Below are 24,242 nucleotides of genomic sequence, written 5' to 3' on the forward strand. Positions count from 1 at the left end.
CTATTTCAAATATCCATGCTTGATTGAATGTTCTGGAATGTCAACAGTGCAAGTCCACAGATGAACAACCCGTTTCTACCTTTTCAGGCAAAAAGGTCACATGAACATCTGGAACCTTTAGAACTGTATGGAGAAGTAGAATGCTGCAAAAATGTAGGGGAGTAATTTGAGCCCAACGCTCTGAGGCCACAGTGGTTATTTGGGCGAGGAGAGTGACCTGAGCCTATGCTTAAAGCACCCAAGAGTGAATGTTGAAGGGATTGATTTCAACCTTGGGCGGTCTAGTGCTTAAAGCGTTCGCTCGTCAAACCTAAGATCCGGGTTCGATAACCGACATGGGTACAATTTGTGAAGCCCGTTTCTGATGTCCCCCGCCGTGATATTGCTGGAATATTGCTAAATGCGGTGTTAAACCATACTGACTTCCTGATTTCAACCTGCTACACATGCATCAAACATTTACATTCTTAGCTTAGGATAGCTGTTCGTGACATTACAGATATGATTGTGACAATTACTTTTTCAGGTGGCACTTTACTTTTTCCAAGGTGTATATTCTTATCAATTTGTTCAGCTTTAGAATTTCTTTAAGGCAAGGTCAGTTCATGCACTGAGCCTTTTAAAGCAATATGTGTATAGCACTTGCACAAGGTTTTGACATTAATGGATATTTCACCTAGTAACAATTGGCACGGTGCCCGTGGAGACTACAAACGTAAAAAGCCCATAACCATCAATGATGCCATAAGGTAGCATCATATGACTCATTAAAACTATGAAAACGTCAACAAAGTGTCTTCCTGAAGATATTTCATGCAATAAGATCGCAACAAAAGCACACAAAAGAACAGATTCAAGAGGATGATAATCAAATATGGACAGTCTCTGGGCTGCTTGTCAGGCACCTTTTGTCTTTAACTGGGAATCTAAATGATTGAAATATGGAAAAGTGTCCCCTCTTTTAATTTCATATTGAAGATTCTTAGGTCGTAAACTTTCGACATGTTTTCCAAACAATTGCATAGCAATCATATTCATTGCAGCTTGATCATACCGATGACACTTCCCATACTTGTTGATGGCATGATTACAATAAAGAACCGAGTTATCAGGACACATGCAATTATGATTAACAGCACACGTCGCCCATGGTGCAATTATCGCATCCCTCACAAACTCGTCATTATGAAACATCATAAAGTTGGCTTCTACCATGGTAAATGGGGAGTACATGCACGGAGTGGAATTGAAATAGTTCATCATCCTTGTGTCAATAAAATGTGAAGCACGTCCTCCTCCTCCTCCGATGGTCAGCCCCTGCAGGAGGACGTCCTGGACAGATTTCCCAATTCCCTCTTTCGGCAGCCTGATAGAAGCGTCCAACCACACCACAATGTCAGCAGCCTTTATATTGGCCTGAAAGTCACCATAGTAATTTCATTAACAAACATGTAAATATATATAAGGAATACATAATAATATGTACAATTGTTTTCTTTTTTCCCAAACACATGATTATCAGTGCTCCATTTATATAATTTTCATCTCTTTCGACATAATCATGATCAAGGCTGACTGTTCTCTGGCTTTGGCGTCTTGAGTTTCTTTTAAGATGAACCGCCATCAAAGTTGACCTTTTTACGAGAAAAGCTGTAACTCAACCCACAGCATGACTTCCGTGAGAAGTTTGAAAACGTTTTATTCATGTAGTCATGAAACCTTTGTGTTGAAATTTTAAACTGAAAATTTTCTGAGTCATTTGAACGCTTTCAATATATTTTAATAACACACCTGAAATTCTAAATTTCTGAGAGGGGTCGCATTCTTTCTTTAAGGAATATGTTTTGACAGTTGATATACTGATCTTTAGATAGAGCATCATATTTCGGCGCCATTTATTTTGTCTGTCAGCGATCAGGAAAAAGTTTTGGCAACTGTTGTTGTATCCAGTAAGACGGTCTCATAGATAACAGGAGAAATCATCCAAATAATCATCCATGCACATTCAAGCAGTACAACAAACACTTCACCTGTATTATGATGGGTTTCCAAATGTAACATTTAAGCCGCCTCATCCATGGGTCCAACTTTTGCACTGGGAAGATTTTAACATCACATTTGCAATGCTTTTCCAGCTGAAACAGATGCTCAATGTGTCAGGGGTGAGTAGGGTTATCACCACTTTCAGTCATACCAAGACGTTTTAGCTTCAAAGAAAAGGAAAGCCTGAAGCGATGAAGGTCTTAAACGTTTACCTCTTTGGTTAAGCCAATGGCAAGGACATGGGCTGACCTACCAAATATCATATATTTTGCTGAATCTGGGATTCTAACCCACGACTACAGGATTCTAGCACGCCTTATGGACGCAATTTCGAACAGTTTGCATTAAATATAACGCAGAAAAACAACACGTAACTCTCGTATTTAGTGGATTGTTCAAAATAAGAAACTACCAATAAATAAGAAATTGTCCGACTACTGTCAGAAACAAACTTTTCACCATCCTTGATTGTGGCAAGTGACGCCACGACCTCAGTGTTTCTTTAACCGACGTTGCACATATTTTCTACCGCTCGTGATCTTGCAATCAACAACTAATCAAAATACTTCTTTCGAACGCGACTCACAACCCCGGCCTGAAGAGATTAATCCTTGGTATAAAAAATTTGATAATAATATGAACTTTAAGGTGGAAATGATGTGATACTGAGGATTAAGAACAGTAAGTATGAGAAAAGACCTTCAAGGTGTTCCCAGATGTGTTTATGATGGAGACCACAATGAGAAGCTGCTGATTCCGGAAGTAGAAGCAACGAGCCCCGAACGGGTTGATTCTAACTCCTAAATCAGCAGCTTTTCAACAGATTCCTGGCTCCAAATCAGCTGCATCGCAACAGCGTAACAAACTCAAAATGGCTCAAGATTGGACACAAGGTGAATGAAATACATTTATTTATAATACTGTTTATTTCTATTGGAAGGCTAATGGTGGAATCATGTCAATCGAACCAGACTCGCAACGCATCTGTGATTGTAAGTGGGTGTTAAACATGTATCAAGGAATGAAGATATACTAGTAAGGATAGTTATGGTTTACATACCTGAGCGCGTTCTGTTGGCTTAAGTCCCAGATCATAGTACCTAAGTGAATAATTACTAAAGTGTGCTGGGATGATTTCATGAAAGTTTTTCAGCATTGCTTGGGATTCCATAAAGTGGTTAGACGATGCTGCCGTAAGGAAGAGAATCCGTTTTCCTGTAGGTTGTACTTGCAATTCCTCCAACTGATTCATTCTTTTCAGTGTTGTCATATCCTCTGGGCGTATAGAGCTGAGAACATTCTGGAGTCTGACTACAGGCCGTTCTGGCAAATCCTGATGACATTCTGGATCAACACATTGAGATGCTAAAAATCAACAAAAGATGCACAAATATAATATTGTAAAAGTTTTATATATGACGTAAACGTGGGATTCTTGCACAATAATTAGTTATGAGGTATCAATTTATATACACCATTTAAACATTTTTTTATACTAAAAAGTGCCGTGCAAAAGAAGGTACACACTTTAAAATTGGATTTGACCATCAATAACAAACGTTATCAAATTGTTACTAGGCTGAAAACAGCCGACAAAACACTGCAAACGTTTTGTCCAAACCACAACCCGAACCAACGCCGAACCCTATTTTAAAGAATGCGGCAAATGGGAGCCAACCACACACAGATTGAAAAAACACTTCAATCGTGGACTCTGCAACCATCGTTAGACAGTGGTACAACACAAAACAGGGCATGATCAGGGACTTGCACACTTTGCATGCGCGCAACACGTTCCCCACAGCGACAGAAACGGTAGCAACAGCGTTTGGTCGGCGCATCAGTCGACCCACTGTGCTACGACGTCTCCGTGTCGCAGGTATTTCCAGCCAACCTCCCCATCCGTGGAGTGGCCTTACCCATGAACCTCAACGTCAAAGATGGCATCTGCTTATTCTTTTTTGATGGTCTTGCTCGGATATGTTGTTGCTTGAGAGGAGGCGATAGGTGCCATTCTGCATTCAGGAAGTGCATCCGTATACTTGCAATGGGGCGATGGTTTGGGGAGGAATTCGTGGCATAAACGTTCGGGACATGGCAACCTCAACATCCAGATCTACAGGGATGACGTTGTTCAACCAGTGCTGTTACCACTCCTTAACCAGCAGCGACTGGTACCACGTTTACGGCATGACAACGACAGGTCGCGCACTGCAAGGGTCGTGCAGGATTTCTTGGCTGCGCACAACCTAAACCCCATTGAAAACTGGTGGGATCATTTGGCCCGTCAGATCAGGAGGTGTCCGCATCCACAACAGATCCATCAACTGAATGACGAGTGGCAACAGATTCACCAAAGGACTGACATCAATGAAAAGGCGAGTCCGTACGTGCATTGTAGCCCGTGAGGTCTTATTTGCCTTTTGGAATGTATGCTATCTGTCAACCACCCCAAATCGACCATTAAGATACCTGCTTCACTCGAGACGTCATGTGTAAATAACTTTTTTTGTGAAATGGAATTGAAAGCCCAGGAATTGGGGTAATTGTGGATGTTGTGTTTTTTTTGTTCGTTCACGTAGATGTTGCAACCGGATTTAGCGATCTTGGGCGGCATTGTTCTGTCGGCTATGATGAATCTATGTGCTGTCTGTGAACCATCGTTGTTGTGTCCTTTGATAGAATAACCAACCAACATAGGCATCCACCTGTGTAGATAGATAACGTCTCAATGCATGTACATTTCAGACCCTTGAAGATCCGGGGTAGAATAGGCCTTCAGCAACCCATGCTTATCGTAAGAGGCGACTAACGGGATCGGGTGGTCGGTTCGACTTGGTTGATGCATGTCATCGTATCCTAGCTGGGTGGATCGATGCTCATGATGTAAATCACTGGATTGTGAGGTCCAGATGCGATTCTTTTACAAACCGCCGTCATATTGCTGGAATATTGCCGAGTGCGGCGTTAAACATCAAAGAAACAAACAACAACAAGCAAGTACATTTATAGGCAGCTGCGTTTTTTCTATTAACCATGTGTGTGAAGCCCATTTCTGGTGTCCCCCGCCGTGATATTGCTGGAATATTGCAAAAAAGCGGCGTAAAACCATACTCAGTCAGTCTATTAACCATGAACGCTGGTTTACTGTTACGTTGCTGTCCGTTGGCTCTATTCTTCGCATGTCGCTCATTGTGAAACTGGTATTCACCTTGCGTTCAATTCCATTATCTTTTCTGCCTATTCCTTTGTCACCTATGCTACTCTTAAGTGAGTGAGTGGGTGAGTTGGGTTTAACGCCGCTTTTAACAGTATTCCAGTTATATCACGGCGTATGAGCTTAATGTGGGAGGAAAGCCCGAAGTGATGCAGGTCTCAGACGTTTACCACTTCGGTGAAACCCACGAGCACGGATATGGTGCTGACAAACCAAGAAACATAATCGGGGCGAACCGGCTACTCTTAAGAGCATTTGATTATGAACATATATTTCATTATTAAACAATCAATGTTAAGCCTCACATGGATGCATGTCTTTTTTGCAGGTAGGTGTTTCTGGAATAGTCGACCAGAGGTTGGACTTCTGCAACGCTGTAAATATAAAATATCTTTTATCAATATCCTTACAGACAATTTGTGCCGTATCTCAGATATATATGTCATTGACAAAAGATTAATAGATGAATATGAAACAAAACCTGTGAAGATCCGGGTTAGAATTTTTGTCTGATGAGGCGACTGATGAGATCAGGTTATCAGGCTCGCTGATTTGGTTGATGCATGTCATTGTTTCTTAACTGTGTAGATCGATGCTCATGGGATTAGTCACTGGATTGTCTGGTCCGGGATCGATTATTTACAGATCGGAGTCAAAAAGCTAGAATATTGCTGAATGCATCGATAAGCAGTCAGCTCGTCTCAGTGCTTACTGTCCTCCTCCACAAATAATTACACGAACGCATATCAGTTCAAGAGTTTATCAAGAGAGAGTAGTCCAAGGTTGAAGTTCGACTTGGCTAGAAGCATTGACATCAACGGGCTATATGGACTATAGGGACCTTATGTCTATTCTTCTTGGTGATTGATTCATGATGTTTAAGACTAAACGTTTTTATGAAATAGATCGATTGCATTAAGTTAGTGAATGAGTTGGTGTTGACGCCGCTTTTAGCAATATTCCAGTTATATCACGGCGTGTTAACAAACACTATACATGTGATCGTGTTCGGGAGTACACCTTGTATATAATCCATACTTTTCATCTCCCGAGCAAGCACGCATGCACACATACATCATCATCATCATCATTATTATCATCATATATTTCTAAAAAATAGCCAGAAAGAAAAGAAAAAGTTTCTTTGTCGGTTATACTGTACAAATCTTTGGCGATAAACATTTTCCTTGAAGATTTGTATGAACATTTAAACAGAAACACTCACATAAACATATACAAAGTTACACTCAAAGGTACTTATCTATTATACATATGAATTTTGCAAGGTTCTTAATTTCTGTTACATTTCTGGAAAATATATATTTTTTTGAATATATTCTTATATATTCAGATATTGCACATATTTATTGAGATTAGTTTAGATCTAGATTCACGGGGCGCTTCACATTTAAACAGGTAGTGGAATTCATCGGCTACAGCTGGCAACATACACAGTTTACATGTCCAAAATTCTCTATCTATACCAAGCCAACGGCCAACTTTGGCAGGTAGATTATGGTTACATGTTCTATGTTTTAGAGTAGGATAATACATTTGTTTAGATAGAAGAAAGTTTTCAAATGACGGGATATCTTTTAAAGATTTATAATAATACACTTTTGAACTTCTCTCGACGTCAGATATCCAGTTTTGATAAAACTGATCTTTTAAAGTTTTTTTTTTCTATCGGAGCAGTTAGCCACTGGCTGGAAACGCCTCAAGACCACACTTAATAAGGATTTACCTCACATTTCTTATCCAGTCATTTTGTTAATTGGTAGATAGGAATTGCAAATGAGCAAACTTATAAATAATTTGTGATTGGTTCGGTGCAGGTACGGGTTTATACCAAACGTCAACCACCCGTTCAGCTGCATAAATCGACAAAGGTATTCTACCTAGTTCTCCATAAACCATAAAATTTGGGGTCGCATTTCTAAGACCACATGCAAGTTTAAGGAATGTCTGTTAATAATCGAGTCTGGACCTCACAATCCAGTGATTGACATGAGCATCGATCCACGCAGTTGGGAAACGATGACATGCATCAAACAAGCGTGCGAGCCTGACCACCCAATCCCGTTGGTCGCCTCTCACGACAAGCATAGTCGCCTTTTACGGCAAGCATGGGTTGCAAAAGACCTATTCTTCCCCGTATCGTCACGGGTCCTCATCTACTGGATATCCCAGCCCACATTAGGATGCTTCCCCTATTATATATGCTAGTCCGCATTGTGGTACCGCCTCTCTTTCCGGATATGCCAGTACACACTGTGATACATCCCTCCAACTGTATAGGGCAATCCAACCAACGAAGCTTTCTCTCCTGCTGGAAATGCCTCACTCTGATGCTCTCAGGGGGTCACGGGTGTCTCACTCGACTACGGCGCCGCGATTCGCTGTGCAGGGTTGTGTCCCTTGGGCACGCCAGAAACCTATGATTGTGGGTTCGTATCCGAAATGCTTTGGTTCCTTACCTAAATAAAATCCAAGAAACCCTTTCCATAATACCAACTAATCGGGGGGTCACGGGTGGCCCAGTCGTCTAAGGCGCAACGAATCGCTGGCCAGAAACCTATGATTGTGGGTTCGAATCCCTGTTCGCCCAGATTGTTTCTAGGTTTGTCAGCACCATACCCGTGTTCGTGGGTTTCACCGAAGCGGTAGACGTCTGAGACCTGCATCACTTCGGGCTTTCCTCCAACATTAAGCTGACACGCCGTGATGTAACTGGAATACTGTTAAAAGCGGCGTTAAACCCAACTCACTCACTCACTTTGTTGCACTCTTCCCTGCTGAATGAACAAGCGAGTATGTTTGCTATCCATAATACAAGGCCCGAACAGTGATAGTTATTTTAACAATTTAGTATGGTAAGCGGTACGGAGAAAAGAAGGTAGGGTAATACCTGTATGCGAGTTTTTTGTCATTTTACCTTTGTCTATAACAAATTTGTTAATTTATTTTGATAAATATTTCAACCCATCCAACAACAAAAGTACTGAAATTGAAATCGTAACACAAATCTAGCGTACACGTATGTACATAATACACGTGTTACTGACGTACCTTCAAGTTTCTTCTGATAGAGATTCAACAGTTTTCTAAAGGATTCGTCGACTTTTTTACCTGAAAAAAGAGAAATTTCAAATATATTTCCTCAACTTAAAAAAAACCTTATTGATCTAATTTCTGATATACGAGAATTATGAAGACAGATTTGCGTCCCTTAACCGTGTAGGGATCCCATGATCCCATGGTGAATAATGAATAACATTCAAGTGAAAAAGCAATCAGAAATGTTGAATGAATAAAATTGAATATTACCAGGAAATTCTGTCATGTTGTCTGTATACGACATAGAGTTTTGCGTTGATTCGTGTCTGTGCCAGCACATCACCAGCAAGAGAATGACGACAGGCGCGAACAGGCACACATATTTCTTGTTGTAAACTGAAGAGGAAGCACCATATATGGCATTATCCTCTGACTTCGCTAAGACACAAAGACAGTACATTAGGCGACATATTTATCTCTTGGTTTATGGTTGCGCCTCTTTCAAAGTCCAAATGGACTCTTGGCTCTATGCATCCACGAAGTTCCATATTTTCAATATAGATCGCGATTTCATGCTTGAAACGTTCAGAATAACATGATTTAACCCAAATCTTTCGTCAGAGTCTGAAAATTATCATATGCGAGGACAGTACCGTTTCTGTAATTTGATTGGCTGCCTTAGGTCACGTGCTTAAATTTGACCAATCACGAACCTTGTAGCATATTATGTCGGTGAAACAATATAAGTTTTGTTAATGTACACTGACATGTATGTACACTTCGACATATGTGTTATTCATACAAAGCTTCGTACCCGTGAAGATTCCGGGGTAGAATAGGTCTTCAGCAACCCATGCTTGCCGTTAAAGGTGACTTTGCTTGTCGTAAAAGGCGACTAACGGGATCGGGTGGTCAGGCTCGCTGACTTAGTTGATGCATGTCATCGATCCCAATTGCGTGGATCGATGCTCATGATATCAATCACTGGATTGTCTGGTCCAGATTCGATTATTTACAGACCGCCGTCATATAGCTTTAATATTGCTGAGAGCGGCGTTAAACAACAAACCAACCAACCAGCCAACCAACCAACCCTATTAAAGGATTGCAAAGCAGACACCCAGATGTTCATGAAACGGCCAGTACACGATGATCAGCAAGGCTAGGTGATATTAGTTGTCAACCACGCGATCGTCGGGCACGGGACGCCCTGATTAAGCTGTATTTGCACACCAGATGGAGTGAACAAAGTTGACGAGATATTTAAGCTGACGAATGTTTACTGAGCTTGACGTTAAATAAAACTTGAAACTTAAAACTTGGGCCCAGCATGCAGAAGCTTGCGACACATTGGAATCAGATCAATTAACGAAGATACATGTACACTACTGTCCAGAAGTTGATTCCCCTTACACGCGTTGAAAACGCGTGTAACACGCATGTGGCACGGGTGTGCACCGGGGGTGCAGCGCGTGTGTAACCCGTTGAGCCTGCGCGTGCCATGCGTGTAACACGGGACTGGGTTTCCACTCCGTGATCCATTCCACTAGGACCGTGATCCGTTCCACTAGGACCGTGATCCATTCCACTAGGACCGTGATCCGTTCCACTAGGACCGTGATCCGTTCCACTAGGACCGTGATCCGTTCCACTAGGGTCCAAGCCTAGCCGTTGTGACAAGCCGACAGTAGAACATGGAGTGAATTTAGATACGCGTTAATTGTTTCGGAAAGCACCGAGTTGACACTATCGTCGCGGGTCGGAAAATGTTCGCAATTAATAAAGTGATTGTGTTTGTGGATTGCGGAAATTGTCGTTTGAGTTTTTGCCTATATAAATCATTCCAGGTGATTCGAAATATAATGATGTTCGTTCGCCAACTTTATGCTTCAGATAGTACAATTATGCTAGAGCAATCACCACCACTAGTGTTTTATTTTCTCACTTAGGGATATGTTCCATTTCCTCACACCCCATGTTTTATTTTGCTTTGGTAAGAATTAATAAGAGGAAGCTTTGTGGGGGACTCTACCAGTTACCATTAACATTATAAGAGGATATTGGAAATGAACATAAACTACCATGTTGTCCGGTTGTAGATAGAATTTGTGGTCTTAACAATCAACTGGCGTGTACAAAATGTATACAGAATATCTTTAGGGTTTGTGGTTATAACAGTTGCCCAATGCGCATACTGAGTATTGCTGCTTGGGAACACCAAAGAATACAGTTTATTATTAGAGGAAATTGATGTGAATACTTATACCATGCAGAAACGATATCTTAAGTTTTTTAATCCTCTCTTTCTCTCTGGGTAATCCTGTCACGCTGATGGAAGGAAGTCAACCAACAGGTTCATGCATTCTTTGTCGGGGTAACGTCTCCTGCTGATTGGGAGACAGACAACAGTGGTCGTCTCATTCATTCTTTTGGCTTTACATTTCTACTAAACTATCGTATATAATAGTCAATGTCACGACAATGGTTACTAAACTACAAACAGGCCACACCAAGTTCAACTCCCACCTTCACCAAATTAAAAAATACCAAACCGGTAAATGCCCCCACTGCAACTTAAAAGAAACGCCTGAACACGTAATATTATTGCACACATTACCAGCAACACAGAACAACACTCCAATCCTCACTAAATTGCAACAATCAAATGACACTTGCAACGGTACTCACCCCCCTAAATGACTTACAAACCTTTAAAGAGCGAGGCATATACCCAATCAAAACAGACCTAATTGGCCGCATTTAAAAAATACAAGTACAACAAACAAGCTGCAAATAAACCCTAAAATTCTAAACCTATAAAAACTCACAAACTCCTTTTAGTCGCCCCCCCCCCCCCCCCCCCCCCCAACCCAACCCCCCCAACCCCCCACCCCCCACCACCCCTCCACCTTTTGTATGGCATATTTAAAATTAAGTAAGCAACCCTAAAAAGCACCACCAAGGTTGCCTCACCTTTTTGGACATACCCAAATTCGCATATGTCGGAAAGCGCAAGTTAAATTCCTAATTTAAGTACTTAAAACCTTGATATACAGGACTCCTGCCACCGCGATTGTTGGGGATGAATTAGACAATCACAGGTGCATTTGACAATTTACAATGACGTTCCCAGTACATGTATTAATTATATACTGAACCGCAAAAGAAACGTCACCCCAAGTAACATTGCATGATAAATTTTCATTTAAATATCTGGGTAATTTTTGTCAATGACAATATAACCGATCGAACAAACGCATCACGGCAACGGCCCTGGTAACCCGATGCACGTGAGTTCCGTGCAGATTGAAATGCACATGCGTAGTCGCATATCTTGCCCTATAAAAAGCCACCCAGATCGGATATCATACATTCGTAATTGAATTGCTACCACATGCCAAGATTGACAAGAAATCAGCGACACCAAGCCCTTGGACGATTGCAAGCTTGCCAAACCGCCCGGCAAGTAGCCAATGCATTCCAAGTCCACGTAAGGACCATATACATCACACGATTAGAATCAGTGTGTATCTGTGACTACTTACAACTGGGGACATTTTGGTCAAATTGTTAATATAAATGAATATAAATTATTTATATTACCAGTATAGGGAAATGTCAGTGCGGGGTATTGTCCGAGCGGACATCACATTTAATGACATTAAAACACAAAACAGTGTCGAATGACGAATTTCTATATTTCACATATTGTCATGTAAAATATGTGAGGTGGGTGTTGGAAAATCCAAAATGGCCGTTACTGACGGTATACGGACTCATATTAGGTCAGTAACAACCATCTTGGATTTTTGCTGACGGTAAACGGCCAAATATAGGGATTTGTCCTACTCTCTCAAGAAATATATATTGTCTGTGAGTGAGGTTAAATGTTACGTCACACCAGCAATTTTTCAGCTATATTGCGACGAAGTTATTACCAGCTTGTTGGACTACATATAACATGACAGCTTTACTTTAAGTTTGTATGTTCTAATAATACAGGTGCTTAAATGACTCAGTAGTTCATCATCAATTAGAGTTTTTATTGTGTAAAGAAATCAGTCAAGCTTGCAACAATAGATGAAAAAGCTGATAAATTTGGACCACAGTAGAATGCATGTTACCGATTAAAAACTAAATACAGGGAGTCGATATGTAAGCACAGTCATGGAGCAGTTGAGACGCGTGACAGTTAGAACGCTGGAGCAAATGATGGTACCGAACATTCCCCAGTAACACTATCAAAATCATCACCCATTACCGTCGGAGAGACAGTTCTCAGCTATATCTTGTGGGATCAATCACCTTTAACATGTCTAAGAATATACTCACTTTAAGGGGTGGTCGGGTAGCCTAGTGGTTAAAGCGTTAGCTCGTCACGCCGAAGACCCGGGTTCGATACCCGACATTGGTACAGTGTGTGAAGCCCATTTCTGGCTGATATTGCTGGAATATTGCTAAAAGCGGCGTAAAACCATACTCACTCACTCACTCACTTTAAGGCACTTGGTAAGTCAAAACTGGGCGCCCTGATTAGGGTTTTAGGTTTGACAGCACCATGACTATACTCGCCGATTTCGGCGATATATATTATTTGTTACCTAGATTTTACCAAATAAGCCAAATGTCTTAAAATTCCACATTTTTAAATAGTACAAAAATAAGTGTCTAAAAATATATATACGTTTCTTTGGTTTTATTGTACACATTATATGCACTGTAAATTGTAAACAATCTACGTTGCTGCAATGTAACTTTAACATATTTAAGTATGATCTTCACATGCCAATGTCTGTGGATGAAAAGCAACTAATTATGAAGTTATGTCTTATGACCTCTATAATCCCTGCTGACGCTATAATAATGTTCAAATTCCACCTGCCACACCACGCGTGAATAATAGGTAATAACATAATGAAATGATACAATCTTTCCGTTGGATCGTACCGACGTTGATGTTCATAAAGAAAGAACGAGGGTATTTCTGTGACATAAATTATTCAACGTTGACGAAGAGCAAACGCGCAAATACAACCAACTACACCTGTATCGAAATGAAACAGCCGGTTGATTGCGCAGAGATATCGTGACTACAAAACTTGATGCACATGGTGAACAAGTTCAAGTAGGGCGTTTCAGCTGCATGCTTTGTGGGGTAATTGGTCGTGGAAAATTATACACGGTTGGAACAATACAATGACGGTAAAATGGTGAAGCAATCGAACTGAAATAGAGGCCTTGACTATCAATAAAAATCGACAAATATTAATCTGTTAACGAGGTAACCATGTTTTCTAAATGTCATTCTGTACCATCGATTATACGACATGCACTGTTTGTAATGCTTTCAATTTCAAGTATGACAAGCTGCTATCGTTTGATTGTAGCTAAATGTTACCGCGTAAACGGGTCTTGACATCTGTTACATAGTCAAACGTATATATATGCGCCCAGATATGCACGTTTCGTTTAAATACCCTGCAATCCATTTTAGTATTACCCGTTGGCCTGACCCGGCCCGACTTTTAGGCAATCCCAAAGGTGTTGACATCTGTTAAATAGTCAAACGTATTTACATTTGTAACAAATGTTATGTTTGGGATAACACTTTCTTAGTAAAGTACAGATTCTAGTACTTTTTGGGGGTTGAGTCCCGTCCCGGATTCGAACCCACACTTGCCAGAGTGAGGCACCTAATCGCCAGCACACAAAGTCAGCGATCTAACCCACTCAGCCACCGAGACTCAACCCAAAAAAGTACTAGAATCTGTACTTTACTAAGAAAGTGTTATCCCAAATATAACATTTGTTACATTTGACCGCTTTCTAAATGGCATTGTGTATTCATGGCATTGTGTATTCGTATTTATATTTATCTTCATACGCTGGGCTTCATCTATAAATATTCATATAGTTTAATGTTGAAATGTGGTCCAGCACTTGTATAAGAAACACATTCTCTAGAAAAAAATAATTTAGCATTAAGAAGCCTGACACATATTTATGTTCCACGTAATCTCTAGGTTTTTTAACGTAACATCCATGGGTATTGCACTGCACCTCTAATCTGTTCAATCTTACCTGACTGCAGTAAGACATTCTACACATCAATGGTCACATATGCATTAATATAGCTAAAATTGATAGAATTATCATTAAACCATCCGCATGTTATCAGAAATGAGCGAGCAACTGTAACTTGATAATTGCTTGACAACGGGCCATTATCACGCCAGTTGTTAGATGACGTCATAGGATAGGATCGGTGACGTCACGTTCAATAGTGACGTCATCTGGTTTGTTGTATGACGTTTCCATATTTGTAAAAGTGTGTCAGTGACATTCGTGTTGATTACAGTAACTGTTTCAAACCCGATATTGTTGTTTCTTTTTATTTGATAAAAAAAATCCATCCATTTTAGCTATAATAACGGTAAAGCTATTTTTCAGGGCATTATCATTTGCAGAAGCTCTTGGTCTTTTCAACTGCGCTCCTTCGTCGGGCAGTTAATGGAAGACCTCGGGTTTCTGCAAATGATAATGCCCTGAAAAATAGCATTACCCTTATAATAACCCAATCGTTCATTATGAGATTGTGGTCATTACTTAGAATAGTACACAAAATGTATATTTTTTGCAAATATAGAGCCACAAGGCTCTGTAGCTTACCTGAATTATGAAGTAATAATTTGATTTAACTTCAACCTTATTTTGGTTCAAATATCTTTAAAGCTGCAATGGATAGAATTATCATTTTACCGCCCGCGTGTTATCAGAAATGAGCGGCCCACTGTAACTTGATAATATCAGTTATGGTGTCTTTAGTTGCCGTATACGGTGTCATGTTAGGTTACCAGAAAGATATTGGGCGAGGCGTATACGCCAACTAAAGACATCATAACGTATTTATTATGCCGAAAAGTTTACATTGTTTGGTGTCTTTATCTCACATGAAAACTTGACACAACCGACAGGACAGGACAGGACTAGGTACATATCATTCCGATACAACGCTTTAATGTAAACATAAACGTTAACAATGGAATATATAATACACTAAATGTGAACGTTTAAACAAGTATTATAGGTAAAATGGATAGCATTTTCATTAAAATGCCAGCATGTTATCTGAAATCTGCGGGCAACTGTAACTTGATAGCAGTCCGCCTTCCCCTTATACGACGGGCTGTTATCTATTCTTTTGCTATGTGACGTCATTTGCGTCACGTTTCTTGTTTGTGACGTCATCCTATATTATGTTCTATGACATTGCTTTTGGTAAATCAGTTACCTCCGTTGTAAGCTTTTTTCTCTCAATTTTATATGAATAAAGTCACGAATGTTGTATCTTTGAACATTAATGTCTTTGCGCATCACAATTAATGACATTAAAACACAAAACAGTGTCGAATGGCGATTTTCTATATATTTCACATATTGTTATGTGACGGCATACGGACCCATATTAGGTCAGTAACAACCGTCTTGGATTTTTACTGACGGTATACGGCCAAATCAGGGTTAGTAGTTCTACTTTCTGTTTGGTCAATCTCACTTTGAGGCTTAATAATGCATCATATTGACGAGGGCCCATTATCACAACTGTTGTTAGGTGACGTCTTATTGATGTTAAATAGTGAACACTATTTAAGGCGCCAATTTAAACTATTTATTTCTTATTTTATGATATCAGTAAATCACTTATGGATTCCAAAGAATGACTTTATATCACACATTTGATTTATGATATCATGTTATATTTATTGATATCGCAAAATGAATTTTAGATATCATAATAATTATATTATATCAAATAATGTATTTTAGCATATAAACAATCGATTTGTAATATTTAAAAAAGTAAATGTAGTTTTTGATAGTTTTTCTCATCTAAGGAGGATAGGTTTGGAATACAGTTCTTGTAAAAAACTAAAATAGATGTTTCTGAAAAGCAATCTGAGCAGACTCATGTGACCTCTCTGTGTGGTAAACTATTTTATTTAGGGATGGCCAATTAAAGCTAGTAGTACGTCAAGGCACCATGCGTGTATGTGATCTGTTATTTTATGTATACAAATACGGCTGTGATGGTTAATAAAATACACTGACGCAAGTATATTCTAATAAAATCAACTGGATAATTGAATATGCCTTCTTTTACATATAACATAGCATCACTGCACATAATTTGGACACTACGGTGATCGCATTAAACACCACTTTGAACAGTATTTCAGTTACATCACGGCGTATCAGTCTGATGTGTGATAAAAATACGACGTGGTTCAGGCCATCCAACGGGTGTTCGCGAAAAGGTGAGCGTATCCTGCCACACAGGTGGCACCCGTCACAAACACATGCAAGGACAAGTCAATTGTTCACCTGAAAAAAGCACGGAAACACACAATGATGCCAGTCCTCACTATTACCGAGCATGTAAAGCATTTTGTTCGACAAAAACATTGACGTGTATCAATGATAGGTTTCTACAGGAAATACATGTCATACATTTGACAAGGTATTGCAGTTGAACTCAACACCCATCCCATTATTGATAATCCTTCTTGAAGAGCTATGAAAACAGAAGCTGCAAAACTTCATCTTTTAATTGGCATGTTAAGCTTCTATTTCATAACTCGGTTTTATTTGCACGGATTACTATGGAATCTTCGACATTGTCGCGTTGTCGCATTGACGCCCTTACAAAAACAAGCAAAACGTGTCAAAATCAGCCAAAGCGCAACAATTCGACAACGCGATATGTTTTCCTTTGTCGCATGTCGCGCTTTGAATCTTTTTTTTATTATTTACGATGCCGTAACGCGACATGTTCAAGGTCAAAATATGTCTCGTCGCATTGTCGCCCCATCACAAATGTGCAAAAAAGGCGTAGAGTTCAATTAATATTTCAGCTAGGAAGAGATAACCAATTATATCTGTCGTGGAAGTTCAACCTGATACATGTACGTTTATAATTGAAAACAAAAGTCCGTTCGCCGATCCATATCATTTTATAATGTTTTAACTCTTCTCTTTGTTACACAGTGCTTTTTGCTTGGTAATATGATCTCCGTTATCTATCTTAAAGAGACACCATCCCTAGGCCCCTCTGCATAAGTACCAGCACTGAGCCTGTTAATGGAATGTCATTTTGTAACTTGAAACTCCACAATCTCTGCCCAGATACATTCTGACCACTGGGGGATATAGTATATAAGTGTTTAGTGTTCAACTCCCAGTTCCAAACACGTTGTACCTCCTCAACAATCCACATTCCTCTAGTGCAGTGATCGTCTGGAAGATCTTACTCTTGACCGTATCAGACAACTGACGAGTGCACGCCTGTCATGAGACCTCATTACATCCCCCATGAGGTGTTTGCCGAAGGAAGAGGGGTAGGAAATGTGTGCTCCAGCCCAGCGCGGAGTTCGCGACACACTGTATACGGCATGTTGTACACAGTATATTGCAGTTGATATAATGTATGCTGCTTGTGACACTGATTTGCGGAAAGTTACAACTTTCAAGATTCAAGATTCAAGTTGTATTTATTTCTTATACAACAGATCGCCGTCATATATCACTGGAATCAGAGACCATATCATATCTTGAATACTGCTGAGAACGGCGTTAAACAACACACACAAATTTCGTTCATAATGGAGCGCTGCAATTATTTATAACAGAACCATATACATATGTAGTGCAAACTCACTCACTCTGTTTCGAATGTTCAGCAGAAAATATATATGAACCAGCTGTGAGGAGAGATGTCAGCTTTTTATGAGCAGTCAAATAGGTAGACTAACATTTAGTCTCTGAAATCTTATATTACACAATATCCTTCTTGACTCTAAAAATTAAAAAAATTCCCTATGCTGTGGAATAGAGCTAGCTTGAGCTGGCTAGACTTGCTTTTGTATGCATTTCTAGATTATTATTTTTTCATAAAATAAATGTATTCCACGGTCATGGTGCAGGACTATGATTAAGGTCTTGTCTATTTAGGAGCACATTTGGCCATGTTAGATGATATAACCAAATCCCAGGAGATCCGGCGGGGGGCAAACTGGTCTTGCTATTGTGTGGTATGAGCGTGGACGTAGACCCACGATAATAAAGTTAAAAAGGAGACCAACTCAAGTCCACACCTCTAGCCTGAAAATAAGAATTGTTCTGTGCTCCTTTTTAATTTCATTATTTTCATTTTGTAGACATTGAGCAGGGAAAGAAATTGATGGTAGATTAATATCACATGTTACCACTGATCCAGTTAAATTCATCACACAATACGATATAAGTATTTGACATTACGAAGTGCATGATCATGTACATGGTCATTGTAGTAATATACATACTAGTAAACTTGATTATATTTTTGTAGCATAGTGTAGCGCGTCATTAACAATTACTATCTGATATCCGCACTTGTCATTCGTGTATTGACATCGAACAATGGGCGACAATTCGACATTAATTTTCGAGCTATGAATAGCTTCAACAGGGACAGTACCGGTGTCAGTAAAGTATTCGTAGTTATCTATATGTATCTATTAAATATTATGTAGAGAAGACCACAACAATGCTTACTTTCTGGGATAGAAGTGAGGTAATCTAGACTTGCCAAATCGTTCTAGACTTGAGCTGGATTCCTTTTAAATTTATTCTCTATGGTCTGAGAGATACACAAGGGCGTCAGTATCGCATGGAAAACTGACGTGAGAATCACGCCTGGGCCAGCCTCGGTCAGTGTAATCGGATATATTGTGAAGTTCCGACTGTTTGCTGAATAGAACAGGGGCTCGCGAACAAGGGCACAAAGTAGAGATTAAAACATTACCACCTCACACAAGTCTGTTCGTATCAGATATGATATTGTGATTTGAAATCTCGTTTTGAAAAATTGCGAGTTATTGTATACTCTGTATTCTTTCGTCATGGTTGAATACATATTTTCTGTGTTGCTTTTTAAATTATCCACAAATAATAAGAACTACAATGTTAACATCTATCTGGAGATATATAATAATAATACTAAAGCCCATATCTGATAAATGGGACTAATCGACTAATTAATATTTCTTTCTTAAACACTGCCCGTTACAGTCATTCTAATCATTATATTATATGCCATGTATAGTTTAGAAGTTGAGAAATATTGCATTTCAATGTTGAATTCATTATGATTTCTGCAATAAAAGCTCAACACTTGAGACTGATATGAACGGATATGATCCATACTGTGATAAGTGAATTATTAATTTCTTATTATGAATTAGGGGGCACGGGTGGCCCAGTCGTCTAAGGCGCCGCGATTCGCTGTGCAGAGTTGCGTCCCTTGGGCACGCCAGAAATCTATGATTGTGGGTTCGAATCCCGGTTCGCCCCAATTATGTTTCTAGGTTTGTCAGCACCATACCCGTGCTCGTGGGTTTCACCGAAGTGGTAAAATTTTGAAACCTGCATCACTTGGGGCTTTCCTCCCACATTAAGCTGACACGCCGAGATATGACTGTAATACTGTTAAAAGCGGCGTTAAACCCAACTCACTCACTATTATGAATTAAATAAACTGAAATACAAAAAGATAGTACAAACAAATCATTTTAATCTGTTCTTGTGAGTAGGTAACCAGAGATCAGGCAACTCACTGACGTAACCATTTGTGAAAAATCAAATATTCAACGTTTAGGTGTTTGAAAATGTGCATTGTATGACAGGAAATCAACACAATGATTAAATGATTAATCCAATTGTTTTATAAATAAAACTAAATATATAGAAAATAAAAGTTTAATTTCTCATTGTTGGAAGGTGTTTAATAATAGTGTTTGTTTGATTGTTTGTTGTTAAACGCCGCATGCAGCGATATACCAGCTATATGACGGCGGTTTGTAAATAATCGAGTCTGGACCAGACAATCAAGTGATTGATATCATAAGCATCGATCCACGCAATTGCGATACGATGACATGCATAAACAAAGTCAGCGAGCCTGACTACCCGATCCCTTTAGTCGCCTCTTACGACAAGCATTAGTCTGGCATACAGATCATGAAAAAAATATATCCAATACAGCCCATGCAAGTCTATAATGTTTGGCAAGTCTAGATTACTGCAGCATCAGGTGAATGAAGAAAATTTCTGGGCTCCTTTTTATTATATTTTAAAATTATAATTTACCAACTGTTAGTCTAGAAAGGAATAGTCGCCTCTAACGGCAAGAAGACATATTTTAGGATTCAATTGAAATATTAAAATGAGATAAAACTGAATTATGTTTGCTGTTTACATATCAAAGTTGTTATAAAATGTTTGGCCGTAGCAAGGCTACGTATTCACAACATATTGTGCTAGGCACAGAAAAGCTGGACTGAGCGAGGGCCAGGCGACCCTTTCTCTCGCTAATCAGCAACCATATTAGCAACGCTTGGTAATTTGGGACGGAAAACTGCAGGGGGTGAGGGCAGTTAAGTTGATGGTGCACACAGATAAGAGAGATTATTTTACAACTGTGAAACCTCATTCCACAAAGGAAGAGGGGAAAGAACAGAGTCAATAAGCTTCGCTCAGTCACACCAGAGTAAGTCAGACCATGATTGAAAACTGCCCAATCATGATGTATGGCAGACCAGTCGAGTAGTGCTACATGTATATGTGAAAGGAAAGTTATTAAAATGAAGAGCAAAACTGTTGGAAGTTACCAAGAAACGTGTATAAGTGTAATATTGTCACTGCAAAAGTAATGACGAGTGTTTGTCTTCAGTATTAACATTTAAATGCGTGGTATATATATCAGCGATATAGTCTACGTTGCACCGGTGAGTAAGCGTACATGCAAGTCTTACTATCTCGTAGTATATACAATGTATATTTGCAAGAAAGTGCTTTTCTGAAGACATCACGATACAGTTTTTACGATGCATAATGTTTGCACTAGCGCTTGATAACAGCCTTGTGTTTGTGTTTTAGTCGTTTTAATTGCTGCTCTTGATATTGTTGATTAAACTTTGATATTATGAACAATATAAGGTAATATGAGAGGATGAATTTAGAAAAGGCCCGTAATCTAACACGCGCGAACTGATCACTGAAATCTGAGAAGTAGAAATACCGGGAGACGCTGTTGCTTGATTGACAGTGTCAGTCAAGAAAGGGAGGGACTTGATGACATAGTTCTCTCCCAGTAAATTCCGATGTCAAATAACGACGTTATTTAGATGGAAATACGATGGTTCGAAAGCGTCCAAAAAAAGTCGTTTTTCCGTCCAATTACCATATACGGGAAAAAACGACCGTGTTTGCAGTGAACAGGGGAATGAACTTCAATGCAACAGTGTAGCTGCATGTGTGTTAATACTTATAAAGTGAAAACCATTCCCCCGGAATAAAAATTTGATGCAAATAGCTTCGAGAATTATGAATTACATAGTTAAGAAAACGCGACGTAAATGTTTCACACCATACCCTCATGTGTTGCCGTAGCTGGGGCAGACAATCACGTCGACAAATTAAACGACGCGGGTTCGAACTCCACTGGCGATACATGTTATCCGACAAAACTTGAAAGCATTCACTTGTTGAAATATTTTAAAAAATAGTTCCGTCACTTCCAAGTGCAAAGTAATTCAAATGTTGGTTCAATATAATGTATAGTTGACAAACAGGTCTCCATTCCTGAAAAATAACTGAGCGTTTAAACAATACATTGGCGTCACAGATGTGTTTTAATGGATTCAACCATGGTAAGCATGCATAGGTGTACAGTGCAGATGTGAATAGGAATAACATAGCTGAAGCAAAGATGGGCCCAAGTGGTCTAGTGGTGGAAAAGTTATCGAAACGGTGGGACATCCATCCGACATGTTAGCAGCTGTTAACTACGGTTATAGCGAACTCAAAGGGACCACAAATTGTAGTTCGTTATAACCGTAATTCGTTATTAGCAAATATACAGAAGAGATACAGCAAATGGCAGGGACCTAAAAACCAGTTCGTTATATCCACCAGTTCGTTATAGGCGTGTTCGTGTCAACCGTAGTTTACGGCATATGTAATCGGGTCCTGCCGAGCTAGAGAAAGTTTAATCCTGCTCGGGTTGTGTAAATATGTTGGACAATTTACCTGCAGGCAGGTATTGAACCTACGTGTTTTTTTAAACAGGTCATGTATTCAACACTGCATCCGCAGTAAACATTCGTTCCCTTCTTTGTGACATCACATTTTCTTCCTTATTCAACAGCTGCCTGCAGTGGGACCGCAAGGGGGCAGAGATGTTTGTTTAATCTTGCCATGAATTCGTTTTATTGATATAAGCGAATACTGCTTAAGGATATAATAGCTTACTTTGTGTTGTTTAAATTTAATTAGGAGGCCTTGGTAGTCTCTGGAGAACAATATGATTATAAGGTACCTGCTCATTAGACCCGTGATGATCCGGGATAGAATAAGTCTTCAGGAACCCATGCTTGCCGTAAAAGGCGACTATGCTTGTCGTAAAAGGCGACTGACGGGATAGGGGGGTCAGTCTCGCTAACTTGGTTGATGCATGTCATCGATCCCAATTACGTGGATCGATGCTCGTGATGTCAATAACTGGATTGTCTGGTCCAGACTCGATTATTTACAGAACGCCGTCATATAGCTTGAATATTGCTGAGTGCGGTAAACAACAAACAAACAAACAAACACACATGCTAATTACGTTCTGAACTGAATATTAAAATATATTGATAGACAAAGTATCATAACCAAAGCTCACACTGCGTTGCAAGTGATTTCGCACATGGTTTCGTTCACTTTACCAAGTGAGACACTTAAGTGCAAGGCGAAACAGGGATATGTTTTGTTTTCTAAAACTGAAGCAAATATATTTTTAGTTTCATGTTCAGGATAACAATAATTTCATTCCCCCAAAATCATTCTGTCATAAATCAAGTCGATTGATTGATTATTATTAGAAATTTCATTGCAGCATGGAGATTTTATGTCCAATCGATTCAACTCTTCCACGGCTTTGTCAGTCGACAATAGCAAATGGGACACCGGTTGTATCGTCAGGTCATGGAAACCTAAGGAGATAATTCCCTTGCCCTTAGTTCGTCATAGTCTCAAAATATAGCACAACGTTTCTATAAATATTGACATATGAACAAAAGGCTTCGACATGTTCATTGTTAGGTGTTGTTTTCGATTAAGTTAAACTTGTACAATAGTTGAAATTCGAAGTTTAACAGAACTCACCCATTGCGACAGAAAGCTAAGATCCAGCAGAGAACATGCACACCTTGTCACTGCAGAGCGTGGACGCTCACTGACGTATTGTGAGCATCTGCTGTAATTTGCATTGATCTATGGGAACGTGTTAGGGTCATAAACATGATCTGTGCAATATTATATTTGCGGTTTGTAGAGCGACGTGAAGTGAGATGAAATGGGGGTTATCGCGATCAAGATTATCGCCTTACATATGCCTTCACTGTTTGTAAACATGTATGTTAATGAAACGACAAAACCCTTTCCATATCCAATAGAAATATCTGCATAAAGCAGAGTCGTTTGTGCAATTTCGACTATATCATGAATATGTGCTTATGAATCACTATCACTTAGTAATGATATCCTGCCCCATCGGTGGCACCCGTCACAAACACATGCAAAGGCAAATCAATTGTTCACCTGAATAAGGCATGGAAACTTCTGGTACAAGTCACAAGTAATACTTCCCATTGTATCACATCATACTTCTTGTTTTGTCGGGGCGGGGACGTAGCCTAGTGGTTAAAGTGTTCGTTCGTCACGCTGAAACCCCGGGTTCGATGCCTCACATGGATACAATGTGTGACGCCCATTTCTGGTGTCCCCTCATATTGCTGGAATATTGCTAAAAGCGGTGTGCCTGGCGGGCCGAGTCTTGGAAAGGTAT

At 39.6% G+C, this 24,242-nt stretch overlaps 1 protein-coding gene across 3 annotated transcripts; it reads right to left on the bottom strand.

Annotated features, from left to right (window-relative positions):
- Positions 1–23,637, bottom strand: LOC124151579. 3 transcript variants are annotated; one of them, XM_046524108.2, is made up of 7 exons: positions 23,561–23,637; positions 8,588–8,713; positions 8,330–8,389; positions 5,566–5,634; positions 3,104–3,408; positions 2,031–2,095; positions 1–1,416 (listed from the first exon to the last, which is right to left on the bottom strand). In XM_046524108.2, the coding sequence occupies exons 1-6, from the start codon at positions 23,562–23,564 to the stop codon at positions 2,072–2,074; spliced, it is 588 nt and encodes a 195-aa protein (XP_046380064.2). In that variant the 5' UTR covers positions 23,565–23,637; the 3' UTR covers positions 1–1,416; positions 2,031–2,071. The 3 variants fall into 3 exon arrangements, with proteins under 3 accessions (XP_046380064.2, XP_046380061.2, XP_046380062.2); XM_046524105.2 differs by having other exon boundaries at positions 2,031–2,135; XM_046524106.2 differs by lacking the exon at positions 8,588–8,713 and having other exon boundaries at positions 2,031–2,135; positions 23,561–23,623.
- Between the last annotated feature and the right edge of the window lie 605 nt (positions 23,638–24,242).

The sequence above is a fragment of the Haliotis rufescens genome, unplaced genomic scaffold (genome assembly GCF_023055435.1).
Source record: "Haliotis rufescens isolate VD_foot unplaced genomic scaffold, xgHalRufe1.0.p SCAF_13, whole genome shotgun sequence".
Lineage (NCBI taxonomy): Eukaryota > Metazoa > Mollusca > Gastropoda > Lepetellida > Haliotidae > Haliotis > Haliotis rufescens.

Excerpts from the sequence above, each read along its gene's own strand:
- LOC124151579 (XM_046524105.2), bottom strand. Across the intron at positions 5,635-8,329 it reads CTATCAGAAGAAACTTGAAG|CGTTGCAGAAGTCCAACCTC; the intron begins GTACGTCAGTAA and ends TTATATTTACAG. Across the intron at positions 1,417-2,030 it reads GGAAACCCATCATAATACAG|GCCAATATAAAGGCTGCTGA; the intron begins GTGAAGTGTTTG and ends GGTGACTTTCAG.